General features: G+C 44.3%; 1 protein-coding gene across 1 annotated transcript in view; it reads right to left on the bottom strand.

Moving 5' to 3' along the window:
• Positions 1–3,701: 3,701 nt before the first annotated feature.
• LOC112556839 (homeobox protein Hox-A5-like) overlaps positions 3,702–24,286 on the bottom strand; it is a 68,869-nt gene continuing 48,284 nt past the window's right edge. The window contains exon 3 of the mRNA XM_025226217.1: positions 3,702–8,418. Coding sequence (XP_025082002.1) covers positions 8,135–8,418 — 284 coding nt within the window. The 3' untranslated portion in view covers positions 3,702–8,134. The remainder of the gene's footprint in view (positions 8,419–24,286) is intronic.

The following is a 24,286-nucleotide window of genomic DNA, read 5'->3' as shown; positions in this document are numbered from 1 at the left end:
ACATCGCAATATACACAAATAATTGCTGTTGTTTTAACAATATTTATGTTTATTATGTTCTCACTGAACCAGACCTCAAGTCATACCTCTTTACACTCAGACTAGGGGGCGACACATGTAAGTACAATCACAGTGAAACAGATATTGACAGTTACACTGAGTAACAACAAACAAGCTTTGTGTCCAGTGGGGACACAGACCAGGGTACACCACGAGAAAGACACCAAGGTGTGTGCACTATGCTAGTACTCATGTCAAACACTTCAGTCACGGTTGGCAAGAGAGAAACAAAGTCTCAAAACAAAGTCGAATCGGGTTTTTATTTCTTTAATCCTTCTTTCGTTTTCGTTTCCTCCTTATGTACGTGAAGAATATTTTTAATGTTCTCCTTTCTCTTCAAATTCCGTCAACTTATTCGTCACCGCCATCGTCGTCGTCGTCGGTGTTATGTCCTCATCCCCACACGCAAGCCACTAAATAAAGACTACATAATTATTTTGTGATCGTGGCCGGGCACAGCACTCTGTCCTTGTGGTGTTGTATGGAGAAACAAGAGTGGGAGATGTTTCACTGTCATGGCGACACACGAACAGCCCCTCAATGGTACAGGCAATTTGTTTCTCTCCTCCCAGTCCTCCACCGAGTCCTCCACTGTCGTGGTGGGGGTGGAGGTTGAGAGTCCGGGTGGGGCCTGCAGTGGCTCAGACACGTGGGCTCTTCAGATGGTCGTTGAGGAAAGAGTCTTCATGAAAACAGACTTGGGATCCCCCGCCCCACGCCCCTGGTGCGCCTACAGCCGACGGTTGCGATGTGGTGCAGGTCAGAGATGATCCATGGCCCCGGCTCTCACCTGACATGTTTGCGTCGTTACGCGTGGAGACGACAAACAACTTATGTTCTACTCACCTCTTTCCACATTCCATCCTTTCGCCTTTTCGGTCAATGGCCCCTGGCGTCTCTCTTTCGCTTTTCCAATTTTTTCCCTCTCTCTCTATCTCACACTTACACACGCGCGCGCACGCACAGAGAGAGAGAGAGAGCAACAAAGCACGGAGAAACACGACTGTCATTATTTAAAATTGTTTATTTTTTGCTTTGTCCACAACCAAACCAATTTTGAAGGAAGTTGCAGGGACAGACAAACAATTTTACTTTTTTATTTCTGAAGACTGAATTAAATATTGACAGACATTGTGAGAGTACATTGCCCACAAAGTCCGGACTGTCCTCGTCCTCTGTGACGAGACTGGTCTGACCACTTGTGTCCAGCGTGTGGTCCTCCCGTCAGGCTGTCCACTCTCTGGCCAATCCTCTCCAGTGTGAGGTCTGTCAACCAGCTGACCAGCTTTGTGTCATGTCAGTGTCAGTGTCAGTGCAGCGGGTGAGTTATGACACCATAAACTGGAGCACAAGTGGTGTGAGGCTGGGAGGTCGAGATGACTGACGAACCGCGATGTTCCCCAGTGTTGAAAACAAAATTATCACAGTTATCATCGATGTTCCTGAAATACGACGATTCATAGCATTTTCCCCATTTTTTTTGCAATGATTAGTTAATTTCTTTGTCTTTATACCCCATTGTCATAGTTATCCCCTTATCAGCGTATAGTCTATAAAATATTTTATAGTTTTGTTGGCCGTCATTTGTTTTGTTTGGCGACTGCGTTACTAATCGTCACTCTCATCACCTGCATCAAGTCCCGCAACTCCCTGCAGACAATCTCGACGCCATCTTAATTACATCTTTTGTTTAGAACTGGTGGTGATTGCAAACAAAATAATGAAAAAGACATTTTAGAGCCTTTTATGGGAAAACAGATACTTTTGAAGTTCTTTTTATTATTGTTTTTGCTCCAGAAAGATGCTGTCGGCCCGCAGCTGAGACAATGTGCTCCACCGGTCAGATGGCAGGCCTTTGAGACATACCACAGAGACAAAATAAAGTTTTATTTTTGTAAGATATGTTTGCAGATAACGCAACGCTTGCGACACACACACACACACACACGCACACTAGCATAGTCGCTGTTGAGTCGCTGCTCTCTACATGCGCTTTGACATGCGCTGATGTTGGGTTCATCAGCCTACAGATTGTCCTGGGACAGGATCCAAATACACCGCTGGTCATTACCGTTGATAACTATGAACTCACTGTTTATTACTTACCTTGGGTCTACTATCAAGGACAAAGATCGCAAAGGCAGCTCAAAACACTTGCCTGCATGGTTTGGGGACCAGTTGCCATCCAGCAGTCACGAAGTGTATGCTGTAATGCAAACTGTCACGTGGGCAATGATCTCTTCAGCTACATGTCAGCTGCTACAACCAGCCAGTGGACCAGAAATGCTCGGATGCAGCATTGAACTTTGACCCAGGAGGCCACCCAAACCTGTGTCGAACATCGCATGCAGTCGTCGATGACCCCGACTGCAGTGCACTTCTTACATTACCAACTGATCTGCTTGCCGCCGACTTCAAAGAAAGTTTCGAGTTTTGCTAAGACAATCGAATTACCGCACCCGTGTAGGAGGAACAATAGCCAGTGGACCTTGCAGCCCGACACTGATCCCGTGAGATCTCGGTTGTCTCGTAAAGACAAGGGCACTGTGTGTCACATGCAGGCGTCCGCGTGCCATCGCCACACCTGTAACACCTGTTACATCCTTGTCCTTACAAGCGTGTCACAAATGTTTAAACTAGTTTCCAGACGAGGAGCAAGAAGAGAAATCTTCCGAATCATTCGCAGCAGAAACTCATGGGGCATGAAGCTGCATCTGTTTCAGATCATGCAGTCTGACAGGTTTCTTCTGGTTCAAATCCATTTTCAACGTTAGGTGCAATTTTGTGCCTGCTTCCATCAGGCGGCAGCTCCATATTAAACATAAAAACGAAAAAAAGTCACAGGAGAGGGTCTGGGATGTCACCATACAAGGGTTTCTTTAGTAACTTATTTCAGTTGATATATTTCATGTTGATTGTACCATCATGTAGGAGTTATCGCGAAAACCAAACCTTACAGGTTGAATAATTGTCATGAGCTGTGAAAATTAATGATGTTTGTCTAGTCCCTGTTCCCCATCTGTTTGAGTGTCGACACATACAATGATGTGTGTCCATGTTCCGGTACCCACCGCCGAGAGCCCAGTCTCCGTCTGTACACCCTGTACTTACTCTGTGGGGTAAGTCACCACCAGGCTACCTACATCTGCGACATCTCACTCTGTGAATTATTACTGTCTTCGTTGTTCTGTTATAAATGTCTTTTATTTCGTGTCCAAACTGTCGTTTGTCTCAGTTATTGCATTCAATAAATCATTTGCTCTATCTGAGTTTCGTTTGTTTCAGATATATTACAGTGAATGTATATTCTGCTTTTTGTTTACAGTAGTTGTGATCACGTGGTACTGAGGTGAGAACTTTGCCTCTCATCGTGCTCCTGCAGCTGGTGTATATTCAGTCTTGCTCCGTGCATCCCAGGGTACTCAGATGCCTGTTGATCACTCACAGCATGTCTGCACATCACGTGGTTGAACGTCGTGTCACGTTTAAATCGCACTCACACTCTCATACACTCACGTACACACACACACACGTATACACACACACGTAAACACACACACGCACACACACACTTGTAACACACTGACCAACTGTCCTGCATGCGACTACAGGTGTGCAAACAGACAAGTCCAGAGTGCGACTTACAGCTGACATCAAGTCATTTATTACATGAAATACGCTGTACTGCCATTTAAACAACTGTCACAAAGAAAGCTTTCGCGACAAGGCCGACACAACGCAATAATAACCTCGGGAACAAAATCAAACACACATGCAGGTGCTGTGATTAGTCTACGTCACGTGATCTGTCGCCGGCTCACAGCTACACGCGCTCCAGTCGCTGTCTAGGGCCGAGTATAAATTATGGACGAGAAAGCAGCAACTTGAGCTGGAAACGTGGATGAAGCTTTGTGAGAGGCAGTAAGTAGAACTCGGGGAAACTGGTGGATACAACATCCCCGATACCTTGCCTCTCGGTATTAAAGCAGAAAGTTTGGCGTTAGCAGGGACGAGAGGGGAGACAACTCGATTATGAGGTTTTGATGAGAATCAGAAAGAGAGGATCAAGTGAAAATAATTGTGTGAGAGAGGAAATACCCCTAAACAGCTTTCTGAAATTAGAAATTGAAGAAAATAAGGACGACGATGATGATCAGGAGGAGGAGAAAGAGGAGGAGGAGAATGGTGATGATAAGTGAGAGTCTACGACTGCTCTGTAAAAGGTTCTCCAGTCATTTCCAGCCACAAGTTCTTTCTCAAAGCAAGTGACTAAAAAAACCCAAAATGAAATATGAAGAAACACCGAAATGAAAAGGAACATCTTCAGAAGTGAAGTTGTCCTACTACAGCGCCTTTGATGATACGAGTCCATGTAAACACATTGCTTCACGATATGACTGTCCTTGTGAAGTCTTTCTCGTTTTTTTTTTTTGTTTTTTTTGTTTTTTTTTTTCATAAATGGCTGATTAGCCTTGTGAATGCGTCGTGTCTGCTCTAGTAAGCACTACTGTACACTCGCACTGTACCTGCTAAGCACGCTCGGTCACAGACAGGTAGGACAGGTGTGGGGCTGGCAGCAAGGGGCAGGGCATTGGCCATGGAGAAAGGAGGAGGATGTAGAGAGAAAAAGAGAAATGCAAGCGTGGAAGCATTTCACTCAACACAAAACGTGTGTTGATCACGTGACCTCAGACACCACGACGACAACAACAGCCGTTGCCTTGCTACCAGCCATCAGTGAGTTCCGCTACAGTTGAGGAGGGACGCGTACAGTCAGCTGGCGTGCATGTGTGCGTGTGTGCGTGTGTGTGCGTGTGCGTGTGTGTGTGTGTGTGCACGAGTGTGAGTTGTGCGAAGGTCGGGGTGTCGTCACTTGTTTACTTGAGGAAAGAGTCCGTGAAATACGCAATACGCTCACTGAGATCTCAGCACGTGGTGAACTGTGGGTCAAGCAAGGGTGGGGTCCGTCCTCAAAACAATGATATGTGCCAACAGGGAAATAATGTGTGCTTACTCGGTGCCTGTACCGACAATAATTTGAAAAAGTATTTGTGTTGTCATACACAGACAGCTCTGTCTTTCTATCCTTCTCTCTCTCTCACACACACAGACACACAGACACACAGACACTACACGTGTTACACACACTCACACACACACATGTAGCGTTGACAACACACGATACTGGCGTATTTCAAAAGGGGAGAGAAACCCTGTCAGACAACAGGGGCCAAAGCTTATTCCAAGTCTCGGCTAACGTTTGACAAGCGGTTAACCGTTTCTTTGATGCACACGTGATTTCATGCAACCAATGGGCGCCCGCCAGAATCGTGAGCTTGCCGCTAACGCGTGATATATGTCACCGTTGTTTGCGTATGCTCAGATTTGTCAACTATGACGTAGACTGCTTTCGTTTAAGTGACGTAGCACCCTCAACGTCGCCGTCACGTAGTAAGAACGTAGAATCTCAAAATCTCTTCGTTTGCCTTCATGTGAGAACTACAACACGTGTCTGGCGGCATGTGAACATCCCCCTCTCCTCGTGGGAGGGTACGAATTACCCACAAGGGAAGTACGAATTACCCCCAAGGGAAGTACGAATTACCCTGCTAGCATCACACATGACACTGTCAACATGTCAGGATCTGTCAATAAGCGAAAAAAAGATGTTCATGGAGCAGAAGACGCACTAAACTTTACGAAGTAGGATATGTGAGACATACAGGTAGGAAATCAAACTCAGGAAGCAGATGAATGAACTTGAAGCGATGTAAAACGATGTAAATTGTGTGTGGATCGTTATTGTGTGCAGAAAACAGTAGAATCAAGATGCATAAAAAGTTAAAAAGATGATTGTTTTTCTCTACCTTGTTTTGGTGATTTATAAAAGCCCTAAAGACAGTGTCATGACAGCCTCCTGTGTCTCGAGTGTGCCAAGTACACAACCTCTACTGTAATGTCATCAAACAACACATGGCAAGTAATAAAGTACATTATATCAAAAAACATTTCATCACAAATAAAAACCATCTTTTACCCTTTCTGACCAGTGATAGTACTCAAAGACTATAACAGTTCTTCGTAAAAACGATGACTAAAACAACAAACCAATGAAGAGCTACACACGGGTCGACGCCATCTTTAGTCTCTCAAAAAATACAGAATATTTGCACGACAAGCACGTGACACGCTGAGAAGGTCAGTGACGGGGTCACTTGCTGTTGAACCTTCATGTGACTACCGCCAAGGATGACAGTTAACCGTTGACCATGCAGATTCTTGCAAACAGGGCAACTAAGAGCCTACAACACAAACCAAACTCTTAGACAGAGGCATTGGGAGAAAAGTTACACAACAAATCTGTCTAACACAAGTCGACCGAGCATATATAAAATGATAGGTAGCTCTCTTCACCACGTCAGAGCACTGGGGTCCATTGTGAAGTAAACATCAACATGTTTTCCACCATTATTTACATATTTGACTGAACAGTTATTTTTCATGCGTTAGGTTGGTGACCTCCATTTGTCGAGGTTCGTGACCCATGAATGTTCGATTCATATGAGATGCTTGTAGCCACTCACGACCTTCAGGTGCTGTGATTCGTGACCAGGGCTGGTACAGACTGCTGATTTTTCCAGATCATGATCAACAAATAGCGATGTTCATGATTTTAAAAAAGTGTTGTGTGCAAAACACTGAAACTGTTTTCCTCGTTAAGCCAAACTGAAAACACAAGCCAGATTCATCCTCAAGACTTCAAAGATGTTTCTTCTTTGCTTGATCAGTAGCAGTTCGACCAAAGAAAAGAGTACCCAGGCATAATAAGTTACAAGTAAACCGTCAACGCTATAAATACGCAATATAAATGTAATTAATTGTGTGACAAGTGTGACTAAAATCATTTCTAACACAAAGAACCTAGCCAAGCTGCTCAGTCAACAGAGGGAGATACTTGTTTCTGCAGCATACAGGTAAAATCTGATGTCCAGCTCCTGTCCACCTGGAGACACTGCCAGTCCATCATGTCACCTACTATATCATTATTTGTAAACAGATGTTGCTTCTCACCTTGTGACAGGGCCATAGGTGTACACACGTATCTCTTCTCATTTTATTAAGGTTTGATATTTCTACTCGGGTATTTCTTCTCACCTGGCTACTGTCAGCATCAGTTTAACAATAAACAATTGTGTATAAACCTGCTCAGGTCGAGCTCACTGACGGACCCTGCCCAAAGGCACTGTCTTGGTCTTGCAGGAACATCTGTCTCTGCCACGTCATCATCTCAGTCCAGCTCCAGGTCAACAGAACTCGACAGACTCGCCTTTGAACATTAAAACCGCATTCATTGTTGAATCGCGACATCGAGATGACCGGGAATGAGACATAACAGACTGTTGTCGTCACGTGACTATCTCCACAGTGCTGTTAAGTTCGAGATTGTCTCCTGTTGTTAGGCAGTCTCATTTCTGTGTATTTGGGATATTGATACATGTTAAAATGTGGAGTTGGTTCCCTAGCTTGTAGTTTGATTTTCGTTGAAAACTTTCACATTACTCTTTGTTACCTAGGGAATAGAAGGTTAATTAGTTTGCTACATTTGTAGCTATTAATAGCTCTATTAGTACACAGTTTGTTAAATTAGCATCGCTTTTTGTGCTTAGATATCGTCTCTGGAAACTCTTTGGCATCGCACAATGTGATCTTTGGCATGTGTCCCGGATGACCAGAATACACTAGGGTCCAGTATTTGTCCGTAGTTAGTGTCCATCGCGAATTAAAAACTCGCCTTTATACTTCGTCGTTCGTTACCTTGGAGATGGGGAGGCGGGGAAAGAGCTACGCCACTAAAAACTTGTCCAAGTCTCGGACACTAAGTTCGACTCCTCGCTCAGTCCTCGACATCTTTACCTGACATGTCTTCGGTAAGGATATGAAATTGTGCACCTAGTGAACCTCAGCTGCGTAAATGTCTACGTGTGTCAGCTAGGCACCAGCATCAGTGTAGGAAGTGTCTGTGTGTACGTGTCCAATCACGGCACTGGGTAGAGGGGAGGGCAGGGCGGGAGGGCTAGTGCATGAGCACGGCGGCCTTTCTCTCCTCCGCCGCCTTCTCCAGAGCGTTGGCGAGGTTCATGTTCTTGGCGATGTGCGAGAGTTTGTGGTCTTTCTTCCACTTCATGCGTCGGTTCTGGAACCAGATCTTGATCTGTCGCTCCGTTAGGTTCAGCGCATGCGCAATCTCGATCCTGCGCCTGCGGGTGAGGTACTTGTTGTAGTGGAACTCCTTCTCCAGCTCCAGCGTCTGGTGGCGGGTGTAGGAGGTGCGCGACCTCTTGGTGTCGCCGTCTCCATCTGCGACAGACAACAACTGGTGTCAGTGTAACATTCTACTACAGACAGAAAGATGTTACAGTAAACAGCAAACTCTGTCAACACAAACAGCAAACTCTGTCAACATAACCATGTTACGGTAAAACACACTGTGACATACATTAACAAGAGTATTTTCTTGCCTCAAGAGTCAAGCCCTTGAGGTTTACTTTTCTGAGGCTAATGAACAGCGCACGTGCAGGACAGACCAACACACGCGCACACTTGAAGATTCATGCACCACTGCATTTATTTGCAAACAAGTGTTGTTGTAAGGTGTGTGGAGCAGCACTCGCTGCACCTTTGTGTGGGGTTGGCTGACATGGCGGCAGTAAATTACACTTTCCGGACTTGCTCCGCTAGGTGTCGCACGCACCCAGAAGACACAGGTGTTATCGATAGCCTACCTTGAGATCAATAGCAGCTTGATGGTCGTGGACACTGCTGTTGCCCTCAAGAACATAGCTCACCCACTAATAAACAACTGATTGCACCTAATCAACATCTGATTACAACTGCTGAAGACATTGTCAAGTGGAGGAGAAGAGGATTATCTGACAGACCTCAGCTCTTGATAAATGTTTTTATTTGTATCTGATGTTGTTGTTGTGATGATGAAGAACAGACGGTAATCATCAGGTCGATCTCGGCCCTATGTCTCAACATTGGTCTACCTTGACAGGTTTACCTACTGCAGGTGGTGTTTGCTTTCTGTTGTTTCTGTGAAGTGTGTAGCTGGGCAGTAACAGTAACAGTAACAGTAACAGTAACAGTAACAGTAACAGTAACAGTAACAGTAACAGTAACAGTAACAGTAACAGTAACAGTAACAACATGTATTTCATGATTTGTAGACAGTTTTCTGCTTCCTGTGACCTTTCACAGACACCATTAGTGTGTTTGGTGGTCGGGTGGACACAGGACCAAGCAGCCAATTTCTGATACCCAGCTCCATCGGACCAGGTGTGACGTGCAGATGGTTGCCATGCACGGTGTCGGGGCAAGGCCATTGCCCGGGCACTGCTTGCCAAGCCCGCGACAAAAGCTTTTGTATTATTCCATGTTCGGAGGTGGAGACGGAGGGTTGGTCACAGCCCACCCGAAACCACAGCACTGCCCTCTCGCCAGTCCCCACCCAGAGATTATCGCTATTCTTTCTCTACGTGTGTCACAATCATACGGGTGCAAATTCATTAGTCGCACCCTTATTCGAATGCTGTGAGAAGACAATGTCATTTTCCCTAGCCAGTAATAATGTGATCTGGTTGTGAGAAAGACAGAGAAACCACACGATAGAAAAGGAATCGCTTTACGGTAGTTACCGAACATCTTTACAAGGAAACAATCAGCAATCAAAATGTACCCGCATTGCCAGATAAAAGTGCACCTCAGCAACAACTCTGCCTCCCTTGCAAAATTACACCCGAAGTTTGTGTGAGTAGGCTATGAAGTATTGAATGTCCCCTGGTTGAGGACCATCCAGACATAAAGAAATCTTGGCAGACAAAACCAATGACTGCTTAGGTAAAACACACCCATAAAAAGCAACCCTCTTTATTGTCGGTATATTGTATATAGTATAAATTGGGTCTAATTGTTATACAGTTGTATATCAGTCAGATATACGCAGTTTATTGTCGACCGCCATTTTCACAAGCTTGGTGTTCATCACAAGTCTCAGAAAGACATTTGCGTAACAGTGTGAGATCAACCGTCACATGTCACGTGCACGCACACAGGTACAAACACGCGCCTTAAACACTTTCAGCAGATAAACGAGGGATTCGAACTCGTCTTCAATTCTCTCCATTCTATCTGAAAAACTCAATAAGGAAACACAAAGTTTCTTAATACCATTGTCAATTTTTCAATTTAAGCGAAGTTTATTTGAATGAATTGCCAAAGTGTAATTTGTAAAAAGTGGAAAGTTTTAAATGAAGCATGTAAACTGGAAAGTTGTTGAATGGGTTGTATACAACATACCCGTTATGTAATGAAGAAACATTTAATCGTAGACTTGAATTTGTCAACGTCCTGTGAAAGACGAGGCGTGAAGACGTCCCTGTGTCTGTCTCACAGGACTGAGTGGGGACAGAAATACGACTCAGTTCTTGTAAAACAAAATCCGTCTAAGCTCCTGAAATTGGTGGTGGATTTGAGACCGATTCCACTGATCCAGAAAGAAGAAAAACGGTAGTGCCCACGAAGCAGATGCAGGGAACAAAGCCGGGGCTTGGATTTCACGACAGGGTGCGTCAAAGAGACTTGTCTGAAGGCAGTGTGGGGGGACTTTAATTTCATGAGGGACGTTTACTGCAAGAACAAATGGAATGCCCTACAAACGAGGCAGACTTCAATTTTCAAAGGGGACAGGCTGGGAGCACGTGAAGAGAATAGTGGTGGCGCAGGGGTGTCGTGGTCCCAAACATTTTACATCAATCTCTACACGCGCATCGCCTGCACTCACCAATGGCCGGGGCAAAGATAAATCTCTTTGCGTGAAATTACAAATTTCCTGACGTGGACTACCGAGGAAGGGGTGGGAGAAAGCGGGCGAGAAAGTTCAATTTGGCCGCGCGAGCTGATCAGGAAAGAGAAATCAGCGCAAGGGAGGCAATCCGGGCACCCATCAAACACACAGACGATTGGGAGGAGGGCGATCGACTTTTTTCTTCTTTTTTTGTTCTATGCAGTCCAAGTTCTGACTTTAATCAGCGCCTTCGTCACACCGCTAGCGATCCAAGTGAAGAAAAATGTCTTTTCGGGTTCCTCCGAGCCAGAATGTTTGCTGGGAATCAGCCCTCGGCCAACAAACAAGTCTGAGGACCAAGAATGTGGAGAGGACTTAAACCAGCCATACTGCCGACTACTGTAGGATGTAAACACAGCTGTGTATACTGTTGTAAGATGTAAACACAGCTGTATAGACCTGTAAAGTGTGAGGTAACCACTGGCGACATCTCATTGGCTGATCCTGTCACCAACAACCATCTGAACTTTGTTTTTCTAACACACATTTACAACATGACTTCGAACTCTAAACTTTTCGCGGGACAAAATCCACTGAGTTGTAATCTGAAAATGGCATAAAATTGAACTTACTAATCACATCTTAAAACATGTTTTCACTGAAAATAATTTAGGAACAGAACTGGGTCTGCTACACTTCAGGTAGGTTTATGTTATTAAGCTGGTCGCCTCCTTTAGACACCTGACACCAAAGCTGTGGCCGTAGTTGCAGCTACCTCGAATTTGCTATCAACAAGAGGAAACAAATGCAAATTTCAGATGGACAAAAACTTAACTTATTTACGATAAAAACGAACGAAACGATAATTTGTAGAGATTCGTATTGACATCCTGACTCTCTATGAACGTTCGCGATTGCAGACGACTTTGTGCGCACCTGTCCACTGTACCAATTCTCGTGCCTTCCATGGCGTTTCTGAGACCACATCTAAAGAATGAAACCAGTCACCTGACTTCGATAAAGGGCCGGAAAGGTCAGTGTGAAACAAAGATTTTTTTATTGTTGTTGTTGTTGTTTTTTTGTTGTTGTTGTTATTATTGCTTTTGTTTTTATCTATAATGGTGAGAACAGGAAGAGAATGAGTTCCATAGGGCACGTGACCAAGGTCCATGAGAAGGAGAGGACGCAGGATCACGTAGTGGCCACGAGAAACCGCGATGCAAGTCCCCGCACGTTTGGCCCAACTTGTGCAAGTTGAAATCACGCAGCAGAAGCCTGGCAGAACAAAGAAAAGCCATTTATATCCTGGCACCTTGTCTCCAAGACCCCCATTTCTTTGAGCCTACCCCGCGGACAGCGTGAAGCGCCCCCGGCCCTCCCCACTCTCCTCCAGGACAGGAGGAAGACGACGTAGAGGACGTGGGAGCTAGATAGTGATATTTCATCCTTTGGGAAGTGACAAGGTACAATTTCATCTGCCTGACGCCCGCGGCCGGACCGTGGGGACTGAGCATTTCTCTGGGGTGGAGCTCACGGACAGAAGGGATTCCTCACGGAGGACGCTCATTCTTCACGTGCAGACTTAATGCATGCAGCGCTCCTGCTGCTTCGCTCCGCCATTTGTTAAAGGCACACTTCCTGGTCTTGTCCCAACCTTTAATAGGGCGAGCCGAGCCGTCTTGACTCCTTGGCCAGGCCACGTGACTACCCATTACGGCGGTCAACGACAAGAGAGAGAAGGGGGGGGGGATGTGAGTGGGTGGGTCAGTCAGTCTGTCCGTCAGTCAACAGCAGACAAGGAAAAACACGTATTACACGCTTTCCTTTGGTTTGTTTGTTAAACGTACATTGATAAACTGTCATAGGCACGCATGCAGACAGAAAAAAGAAACAGTGAACCAAAAATGAATGAATGAAGGAATGAATGAATGAATGAATGGGATGACGCACTGACAGAAGGACAAAGCGAGGAAAAGGAAACCGGGAAAAAAAATGAGGAGAATAAAGTATGGAAGGAAAAAATCAGTATAATAACGCATAAAAAGAGAGAATGAGAGAATGAGAGAGTGAGAGATGTCTCGCGGCTGATTATGTTGTTGACCGTCGCATGGCTGATGTATGTTCTCTAACAAGTTTCCGAGAGAACTAACGATGGCGATGCACGAAGCTGGCGTCTTAGAAAGGTCAGCCACGAGATTTCTGATTACATCCTAACACATCCACACAGCGAGGTATGGACAATCCATTCTGATTACATCCTAACACATCCACACATCCAGGTATGGACAATCCACTGAGGGCTTGTGGACAACAAATTTGTTTATTTTGACTTCCTTTGGAACTTTGATGAACGGCAATGAAATTCACGATTCACTGCTGATTTCGCTCTCACAATAAGTTAAATAGAAATGAATGTAAACACCGAGTAAGGAGACTAAACGCTAAAACACGATTTCTAATGAGATGAATGATTGTTATGGCCAATCTCTACCCACCCTCCTGCCTTCATCTTCTCTCACAACGTTTGTTCCCGTCTCTCTCCACCCCTTACCCAACTTTCCTTTTTCTGTACATCTCACATAAAGATACCCGTCAAATTTACCGCATCATTATTAAAATATCTTCCGCCAGACTGGCTGTACCTATGACTCCAAAGTTAGTCTTTTCTTCTATTTCTACCTTCTCTCTGTTGCTTTCTTCCCATTCTAGACACCCACAAACATCCACACTTCAGTGCATTCTAGCGTAAATAAATGCACGTGAGGACACGCACGTGCTGATGACATTTATGGTCGCTACCCCATCCATCACACATACACACAACACGCAGTATTGTCACACGGGGTCACATGACCCTCGACCAATGGGCGGCTTTCTCCAGCAGCAAAATGGCGGCGTGAAGAGCATTTGTGTGGTAGTCAGCACGATGATCGATCAGCTCACACACAAATATAATGCACTCGGCAATAAATGTCACACACAGTTAATGATCACTTTAAAAACGTGTGAACAGTGAAAAATGTCTTCAGACAAAAATTTACCGGAACATCACAAAGTTTGTCAACATAAAATAATGATTTGTGTACACGAAAGTCAGCAAATAAATATCTTTTTTAAATTTTAAATGTATAAATATATAGAGATAAAAATATTCTGCTATATGTATATGAAGATACATATTCTGGCCCAGTTATCTCAACCATTTGTAGACATGTTAATGCAATTTTTTTTCTTTTAAAAGGTTGCAGAAGAGAGGTTTCAGATTTTGTAGGCACATTAGACTGAGTGTACCTATCAAGAAAGAGAAGAAAAGATTACATCCACATCCACCTGTAAGCCATCATGTCTTGTGAATAGTGTGCACAGTTCTCATGACAGTGTAACAAAGCATCAGTGCACTATGACATCGCCTCTATATTTACATTAGTTGCAAGGGACATGACTCTTAATCCATCGACACGATATCGTATACTCGAGGGATGACTGATGTTCATCGAGGACCGTTGGATGTCCGCAGACAAGCAATAGACAGACAGTACCATGTCTTGACAGCTCTAGTCGTGTTATCCTGCAAGCTTCTCCTTGAAGCAGGTGCTCCAATAGAGTTGTCTTCCCCCAAACACCAGAGATCAATGACCAAATGCCGGGGGGGATCGGTAACTGGGACTACATGAACAACTTGATTTACTCCCACAACAACAGGCCACGTGACACTAGAAAGCAATATTTCTGTTCGCAGTATCTGGGAACCTCATCATGTTGAGCATGGCGCACGCTGAAAATATTATTTTATACAAACTTTGCTTTTCTAACATTTTTGTTTGTATTATTGCTGTCGTTTTTATGATATTTTTATGTCGTGTAAAAACATGTTCAGCATATCCGGCTGTCTGTGTATTGGCGGACGCTACAAGAATCGTTAAAAAAAACAAGTTACATAAATCAAACAAATTTAGTTTTGGGGAATAAACAAAAGCACGTGACAGTCAGGAAGGATACAGATAGGAACAGATAGGGCTTGGCTTCACAAGGCTTTGTCCTGTCATTTCCCTTTGTCACTAGTCATCAGCACTAGCCATTAGCACTGTCCATCTTGTTATCGACCTTTTTTTTCAGAAGGAGCATCGACTGTTGTCTTTCGTTACCTTGTGACAGTACCAATAACATTTTCACTTTCTATGTACCTAGTAAAACTGATAAAATATAATATAAAAATATAATTTGATAATATATATGTCGATGAGAAAAGCACCTGATAAAGCTGGGACCACAGAATAATGCTATAATATTTATTGTAAAGCTCTGAAACACTGGACTGTTCTCCATGACGACTCGGTACAATTTCTTTGGCAAATCAGAAATAATTGAGTGTAGAAAAATTAAGCTGAATAAATAAATGAATAAAACTGAATCATTAAGTTTTCAAAAAGCAAAGGAATATACAGAGATGAAACAAAAATCTGAAATTAATGAAGGACTCGACGAATTTATTATTGAGAAATTGTGTCTGATCGTTTTTTTCATATTTATGTTTTTCTCTAAAAGAATTATCTAGCAAATAAGTTAAAGGAAAATCAACGAATAAGAGATCCAGTTGCGTATTTATTTCTGTTGATTGATGTGAATACAAAAGTACATTTTACAGTGATACTGAGGGAGCATCTATATCACTGTGTGCGTAAGTGTGTACATGTGTGTGCTAGAGAGAGAGAGAGAAAATGAGTGCGTGTGTAATAACTGCTTTCATTAATGTTCACATTCTTTCTTCGATTTATTTTTACAAGCTCTCTTTTCCCCAGGCAGATGTTTCTCCTGTCACGTGACTTGGAAAGTGAGTCGGCCGGTAGGAGAGCTCAGGTATCAAGGTCACTTACCTGTGAAGGCCAGACAGACAGGCTGCACCCCCCCCCCCGCTCCCCCCGCTCCCTCCCGCTCTTCTGTCCATCGCTGGCGCCGCGCAAACACGTGCATGCACTGGGGCTGTGCTATTTCCTCCTCCACTGCACTTCAGTCTGCTGGCGGTGACAATTATTTGTGTGTGAGAGTTGTATTCCAGTGCTAACTGCGGCTGATGGGTTTGTCTATCAGAGCCTGAACTACAATCAGTTGTTGGCAACATTCCATTCACCTCGCCCCCGGCAGAGCGTGAAATGTCGCCTCCTGAGGTCAACAGATTTGTGTGCAAAGTGAGGAGAACCCAGCGACTGCGGACCAAAGTGGAAAAAACACACCGAACAAAGTGAGGAGCAGATGACTGATTGGGAAAGAAACACAGAGAGGAATACACGTGCTCGTCCACCCGTCTGCACACCGCCCGGCCGACCAATGGCGGCTGAAGTAGCAGGTCACGTGCACCAGAGATGCTCACTGCACGTGAGGTCAGCTCCTGCGCGAGGCCGGGGTCAGGGCGACACGCGGACAGAGAGAGAGAAGAGGGAGCAATAATAAAACAAGCAGATCCACGTCCTGTGGGGACCGTTGCTGTGGCAAGGCCAGAATGTAACAGTGTCTATCGTGGTGTCGCCTCCAGCCCGAGTGTCCTAATGAGTCCGCAGTTAATTGGTCCCTTTGCTCATTAAAGATGGCGAGCAGCGCTTCAGTGGCGATGGTCGTGGTGCGTGCATGGTGTGTGTGTGTGTGAGAGAGAGAGATAGTTGTATTCAAATCAGCATGTTGTCCTCCTTATCTTCTCCTCCTGTAGGACCAGCAGCATCGTAAAATCCTCATGTGAACGAGATTTTCAAAGCCAAGGACACGACTACTCAACTCGCTATTGTCACCGCGGTAAACAAACAACCCCACGTGTGGTGCACAGCACCTGCGCTGAAGTTCGATCAGTCACTTAGTGGGGCACACAATCAGATTTGCTGTTGTTAGCGGGGTGTGTGGTCACAGGCACTCCCGGGTGCTGTAACAGGGAGAGAAAGGCAAATTATGTGCCGGCGCGGTGACAGTGCGGCCCTAAACAAAACCAATCGGACACGGGCGAGTGACTTCGCCAGCAGGTGCGACAACCGGGCGATCGATGTCGCTGCCGAGGCCAAGTCTGCACAAACGTGTGCACGTGGAGACAATACACTAATCAGCCTTCACACACGCTCTCCTGTCTTTACATCCATCCATCCGTCCACCCGTTCACATGTATATGAACATAGGTGTGACGCGGGACCTCTTGTTACCAGACCATCTTTCCCATCTAACGGCCACCACGTGGCATCGGGCTTAAAAGCCGATTTGTACATCTGAGTTATCCAGAGACTCTTTACACTGTCGCTACCTCTGGGTTAGGGCTAGACAATTCTCACCTGGAAATAAGAGGCCCTCCCATGCCCCCAATATTTATCCAGTCTTTGTCTGATTTGCTGCTGACTACAGTCGCAGGCCGACACTCTGGTCGCAAGCATCTGAAGTAACTCAGAAATAACTACATGCAAGCTGGTCTAAAGCTGGGGCATGTTCCTTCATCTCTCGTTATATATATTATATATATAATCAGCAGTCGTTTACAGCTACCGTCAGACATAAAGTCCGTGCTACCCGGTTCATGTGTCCACGGCCACGGTGTGCCTACAGTAGTCATGGACATCGTAGACAAAGCTGCCTTAACGTGGATAGGGAACTAGGTGGTTAAGTTAAATTCAAGGAAGATTAACACCCGATTCACGACCGCTGAGTGGGGAAAGTAACATACCCGACTCGCATAAGGGTACCCGGGAAAAGGGTGGCACTGCGCATGCGTTGTTCGGTCAGAGGGTGAGACGTGAAACTTGCATAATCTACATGCAACTAAAATGACAATCATTAAAACGAAATCGAAAATTGGAGCAAAAGATTGTTGTGCATCGAGTTTATTCCTTCTGACCAAATCATGTTCTTCGAGCAAGAATTTCACGACAAAAGAAATTTTTTCACTCAAAATAATCAGCGGTAACAACAAAAACAAAGTCACGATGTCTATTGCAGTAATCAGTTTTCTTTTGTGGCATTTGGTGCTTATATTATGAATTTAATTAATAAATGTAATTAAGTATTATCAAGCAGTTGTCTACCATTATAACTGCCCCACTTTATTTCATCAAATTCAGTAACTTAATTACGATCTCCGCCATATTTACTATCAACGGTAAAATATTCTCGGAGTGGGTAACCTCTAAAATATTACCAGCTGGTAAAACGATTTCGGCAGCACTACCCCGAGTCCACGAATACCAGGTTTCAACTACCTGTCGGTGGCACGTTTACCCACCTCGGGTAGAGTACTACGACGCTTAATGAATGTTTGCCCAGGTCTGTGTTTACTGTTTGCTGCTCACCTCCATGGACCAGTGGGTCTGTCTACTCACTGCAGCCCGGAGATAAAGACCATCCCAGATCGTGAATATTTTATGTGAGCTGTTTATGGACGGGAGCAGTTGTATGGGAGATTGAGAGAAGCGGAATGGTTGTGAGAGTAAATGCTGTTGCCAGCGGTGGTAATGAGAATCAAAACACATATCTGGTTTTGTTTTTGTCATTGTCACAGTCGTCGACATTCACTTGCGCAACACTTGGCTGCAGAGTCGACAGGTGGCGCCACGATGCACACTTTGCGAGAGATGATTTTGTGTAGACAAAGAGAAGACAAACAAGTATCAGGTTATATTATGTAGTTTTTTTCCCCCGCTGACCTCTAATCTCTCCAGGCTTTTTACCTGTGCCGAGGACAGGTGTTGCTGTTGCTACACTTTCCCTCCATTCCCCTCCTATTCAATCCCCCCTTTCGTTTACATCCATACAGCCTCTACTACATAAACTCCTCTATCCCACCACAAATGATAGAAACAAATCGAAAACAATAAACCCTGCAAATCTCCCAGCATCCTCTCGATACAAAGGGTAGGAACCTTCATTTAAAATGGAACTAGACAAGTTAAAATAATAATCATTCGCCACTGCTCCTCATGTGTTGCTGTAATCATTTCATCATCGAGGGAATCATTATTGCTGCCATGCAGAAAGTTGTAAACTGCATTTGTTTGCAGCAGACCGACCCTCCCTTTCTCCAAATAAATAAATACGAGCATGTCATACAGTTGGAGGTGTACACGCCGGTCTATGTTTCATATCTTGTTAATCCTATTGATTGATCACTTGTGCTGCTAATAAACAAGGTAAACAAACTCTGTCTCGCTGATGTTTGATAGCCCCCTCCCTCTGTCCCCGTTTCAACCTGACAACAGACAGGCTGGCTGGCTGACTACTGAGATAATAAGGCCACAGGTCGAAACAAGGAGAAAATTAAACACAGCCAGTGGCAGCTGGTGTTAGGCAGTTGTCGCCAATCAAGCAAAGCGACAATCTCAAAGCGGATGTTATTCCAGCCGTGTCCCTCCCTCCCCTCCCTCTCTCTCTCCTCCCTCTCTCACACCCACGTGTACTCACGCGTACTCGCGCACACACTCTCAGACTCACATGTACTCACACACACGCACGCGCACAGACCTACCTGAAGTCGTCTCGCTCCAGTACAGTTGCAAACACTGAGAACACGCATGAGAGAGACTTGGTGATGTTTACAGTCGCTGTCGGCGGCTTTTTCAGACAATGGACCATTTAAAACAACAACAACACTGCACTCATCGTCGAGCGAATATCCTTGCACGAAAAGTCACGTGATATGTACAGTCTCCTATGTTGTCAGTGTACTCTGTACAGCAAACTCACGTGGTTTGAGTTGTGTACTAAAATGGCGACTAATTAATCGATGTCACTAAAATAATTCTTAGAACGGCGTTCTGTAATATTGCGAGAGCTACAGTGGCTAAAAGATTGAAAGAGAGAGAGAAAAAAAAAAAGGTGTGCATTAGACCGGAAGTAAGTTGAGTGTTCATTTGTATGGTGAGACAAATCTCTACTCAATAGACTGCTATCATCGCACATACCCTAGTAAACGACACCCACCTGCAATAATTACCTGCCAGCGGCAGACCTGTGAACGTGTCATAAGGCAACTAATGAAAAACAGGTGAGAACATGTGTTCACGGTGTTGTTCATTTCCGCCAAACCTGTGATTCTCACGTATTTCAGAGAAATGCTTCATTTTTCTTTTTTTTTTCTTTTTGCAACAGTGCATGGTATACCTGGGTATTGTCAGCAGAACGAACTGAACAATACCCTGGGTGGAAAGGTCTGTCGGCGATGGGGAGGGAGCGATGTACAAAATGATGTACATGTAGTTTGTCTGCGCGTTGGTGTGTGTGCGTGTGTGTGTGACTTGTGGTTTAGTCTAGACTTACACTTCTGACTACTCAACTAGTATTGTATATATATAAAATATATCTGAAAATTAGGAATTGTTGGTCACCAAAACGATTGTTACCGGTTTTTTTGTTTCCTTTTGCTCGCTTACATTGCAGTGGAAATTCTTTCTCGCTACACATGTTCCAGTTGGTGTTTAAATAGTAGATTAAACACAAAATGTGCATACACGACTTTAGCAAAATGTGTCATGTCATTTGAGGCTAATGGCAGTGGCAGTGGTCAATGAAAAACAAATGTCGCTGTTCGTGCTGTTTCGGACAAAAGACCAAATGCTGCAGAAAACTGGAATTTTGAGTGGGAATGCTTCGGATGAGGAATTGTGGAGGAGATGGGCAGGTCTGGGTAATCTTATCAACCCCTTGACATACCAACAGACAGAACACGTATGAAGCATGAAGAATGGAGAACGAGAAAGTCAGGAGTGGGGATGTCTCTAGGTTCCCGCCTTGTGTTGTCCATTCCTTCTCTCTGGGAGTTCTTTTTCTCGCCTTTTCTCCTCCTCTACGCCTCTTTACTTTCAGTTCATTCTTTTTACAAACTTTGAGAAATGCGACAAATGATCCCAATAGACTGAACCCTCGACAACCTTTTAAACGTTGACTTTTGGGTTATTTGGCTTTCCTGAATATTGTTCTCATCCTTTAAACAAGGAACAAACATGGATATGTGACTGTGTTGTTCAGTGCGCAAGGCAACGCTTACTTGAAACATTTTAAGAAACTATCTCTCGCACGTTCTTTGAGAGCTATACTTACATCTGGCTGACCCCTGACCCCTACCAAACAGGAATCCAGGAATATCTCCCTGAGTAATAATCTAGCAAGACCAATGTTCAATGGACGGACTGATAGACGGTCAGTAAGAAATAATATATTTGTTATCATACCCATTTCTTCACATCTCATAAATGCGAACATCTGAAAGTGGCTCATCGTACCCAAGTGTATACCACACCACACAAACGACCGTTTTTCTGACAGAAGTGGGTGCCGAGGTTTGTGTCTATTCTTAGCCAGCTTCTCGTCGCCTCGCGCTAGAAACCCCGGGTAGCTTGCTCCGACAGTGTGCAGTCTGATTAGATTAAACATTGCCACTGGAATCATCAGCGCAAACGACTCCTCGCCATCCGACAGCCCCCGAAACCCAAGGCAGCCCCCCAGCAGGGGAGGATATCTTGTAGACCTCGATACTGCTCCCCCTTGACAGGCTGCAACTAATGGCTACACGACTATCTCGACTTGTGTAGACAAATGTGTTACACGCGGCCAAATACACAATTTTACATGAACATCGCGAGAGTCGTTTAAAGCGAATAAAACTCTTCAAAAAGTTAATGGCGAAAGCTTTTTAGAGAGATTTACAAAACTTTCTCCATTTACGTCGCCATCATTATCACCACGACGAAAAGGGAAAGGTGGGAGGAAAGTAAAGGAAGTGATGATGTAGAAACAGAAGAGTTCCCAAAAGCACTGACAGCAGCAAAAATGTAAAAAATATATGCATTTGTTCCAGCACTTTCTCATATACAGGACGTGTGGACTGGGTAACAACAAATGGTTTGACTGTAATGTAATGGTGAACACACAGCTGGCAAGTGTTGAGGTCGTCATCTTACTCTCTTTGCTAACTTTTCCTAAATACAAACCACCTTTACACTTATCTTTCTAGAGAAAATAAGTTTGTTATCTTCTTTATTTTCTTTTTATCTCGACTTGCATCTTTTAGCTTGTTTCTTTTATCGTGTGGTTGAGGACTGGTATCTTGTAAGACAACACCAGGGAAAGTCATGCAAAATAAATAAATAAGCCAGGCATCGAGCTGATGAACTCTTTGATATACATCGAGACTGTTATTACTGATTGATGACGTCACGTCACATGATCCCTCTTTGCGCATGCGCTACAAGCGCCGAAGCAGCAGCCCACCCTCCCATCCTGACCAGACGTTGACTGTCGTTCAGTCTGAGACACGGAAAAGTCAAAGGTTACTTTGGTCACATGACCCCAGTCGCCATGTTTGTGCACCTGCGGGCTTTGGTTTGCTTTAAAGAATAATCAAAGAAGCTGTGCCGACGTGACACTGCCAGTTAATTTTTGTTGTTTTATAAATTAAATTATTTCTATTGCGACATCACACAGAGAAAGATGAGCTGCTTTACGACAGAAGTCCTCCAAGGGAATGTGAGAACAGCTTTGTACACAAAGAGTGAGTGCGCCGGGTGCATCAAAACAGAGTGAAGAAGGAAGACTACACGCAGTTGTCCGTGGTCTTCTTCTACTGGAGGAGATGGCAAGGTAGTATAAGAAACCAGAAATAAAACTTGTTGTCGGGTGTGTACCCGTATGAACCCACTTAAAACAGAGATGTTCTCTTGCAACTTTAAATGTCATTGTACTTTTCTTTTCTTTTCTTTGTATTTTTCTCTTTTTTCTTTCTTTTCTTTCGCTGAAAAAAGCTTCCGACGCCATCTAAATGTTTTCTCAAAAATGATATTTCTATAGCATTTTTACATCAATATCTCCAGTGTTTTAAACATTGTGCTTATCATCTTTCTATAAAACTTTCTTTCTTGCTCCTCTGTAATGGGAAGGGGTATCGTCTTTCCATTTTTCACCCCGACACGAACATCGAGAAAACGTAAGAAGAGATTACACAGTTGAAAACAAGACTAAGTCTTTCAACATAAGGCTACCCTCTAAACTCCACCAATGAGACAGATATACAGGTACCCGGAGTGAACAAGACTAAGTCCAATCAGATCGCTTGTCGAATTGCGGTGAAGAGAGAGAGAGAGAGAAAGAGAGAGAGAGAAAAGGAAGGACAAAAGAAAAAAATGAAGTAAGAAAGAAATGAAGAAAGAAAGAAAGAAAATCCATTAAGATTTGGCCAAAATATAAGAAACAGATTCTACCATTTTTGTGCAGTAGTGCACAACCTTTAAAAAAAAAAAGAGAGAGATGTATTTTTACGCGAGGTCGAGCGCGGAAATGCTAATTTCTTAAGTGGGATTCGAACCGAGAAGAGGGCATCGACTTTTTTTCCGCAGCCGGTGCAGACGATGTTTAAAGCGATTCCAATCGTGGGAGGACATTTAGCTGTTAAGAGGTGCTTCACGCTCCCCGAAATGTGCATAACCGCTGATTTGGGCGACCATTACGGGCCGCCGCCTCGTTTGGGAGCAACTTGAAATGATACAATCTCCTTTCAAACGGTGTTTCCTTAAAGAGTTCTAAGAGGCCTGCCTCCAGGGGGTCAGCAGCATTTCGGCGGGGAGCAGGGAGGGGAGAAATTGCAGACGGGAGTTTTTTCGACGATTCACAGACGCAGACAATTTGAAGTTCTCAGTCTACATCGTTCGAAGGAGGCGATGATAGTCCCCCCCTGCCGGCAGTTTAAGATTCGGGATGGTGCGGAAAGAGTCTCTTGCAGTCCTCGCTTTTGAAGAATGAAAAATGTTCTCGGCGGTAATTATAAAATACTTAAGGTGGGTTTTCTCAGAATCTAGAAAACGGTTTCTTAGTACGAGAGGAAACATGGTACGGGAAAGCAGTGAAGGCGAGAATAGAGGATGATTATAGTGACATGGAGGAAGAGTATCAGACAGACTGACAGACAGATTATAGTGACATAGAGGAGGAGTATCAGACAGCTTATAGTGACAGACAGATTATAGTGACATAGAGGAGGAGTATCGGACAGACTGACAGACACAAGAATGAGGTGATCTGCATTTTTAAAAAATTCTTTGAAAAGTATCTTTATCTTCCAGTTACGAGACAGATTCTTGCTGTTGTTCATGCTTCATCACACGAAGTAAAAATAAATAAAATGACAGACAGTTGGTCAAAGCAAGAAACCGTCCCCCAGTCAATGTATTTTCTCTCTCCCTCAATTTCTTTTTCTCCCTCTCTCTCCTTCCCAAAGCCACTACAGCATTCTTTTCTACCTCTCGTACCACTCGTGGAGTGTTTCGTCCCTTCTGACTCCGTCCCTCCTTGCCCACTAGTCCCAACTTCTGTGCAGACTCAAACCTTCAAAAAAATCGTTTGGGGTCCGTGTGCGGATCGCTTTTTGTCGTC

The sequence above is a fragment of the Pomacea canaliculata genome, linkage group LG2 (assembly GCF_003073045.1).
Source record: "Pomacea canaliculata isolate SZHN2017 linkage group LG2, ASM307304v1, whole genome shotgun sequence".
NCBI lineage: Eukaryota > Metazoa > Mollusca > Gastropoda > Architaenioglossa > Ampullariidae > Pomacea > Pomacea canaliculata.
This window is presented reverse-complemented; position numbering and strand designations above follow the sequence as displayed.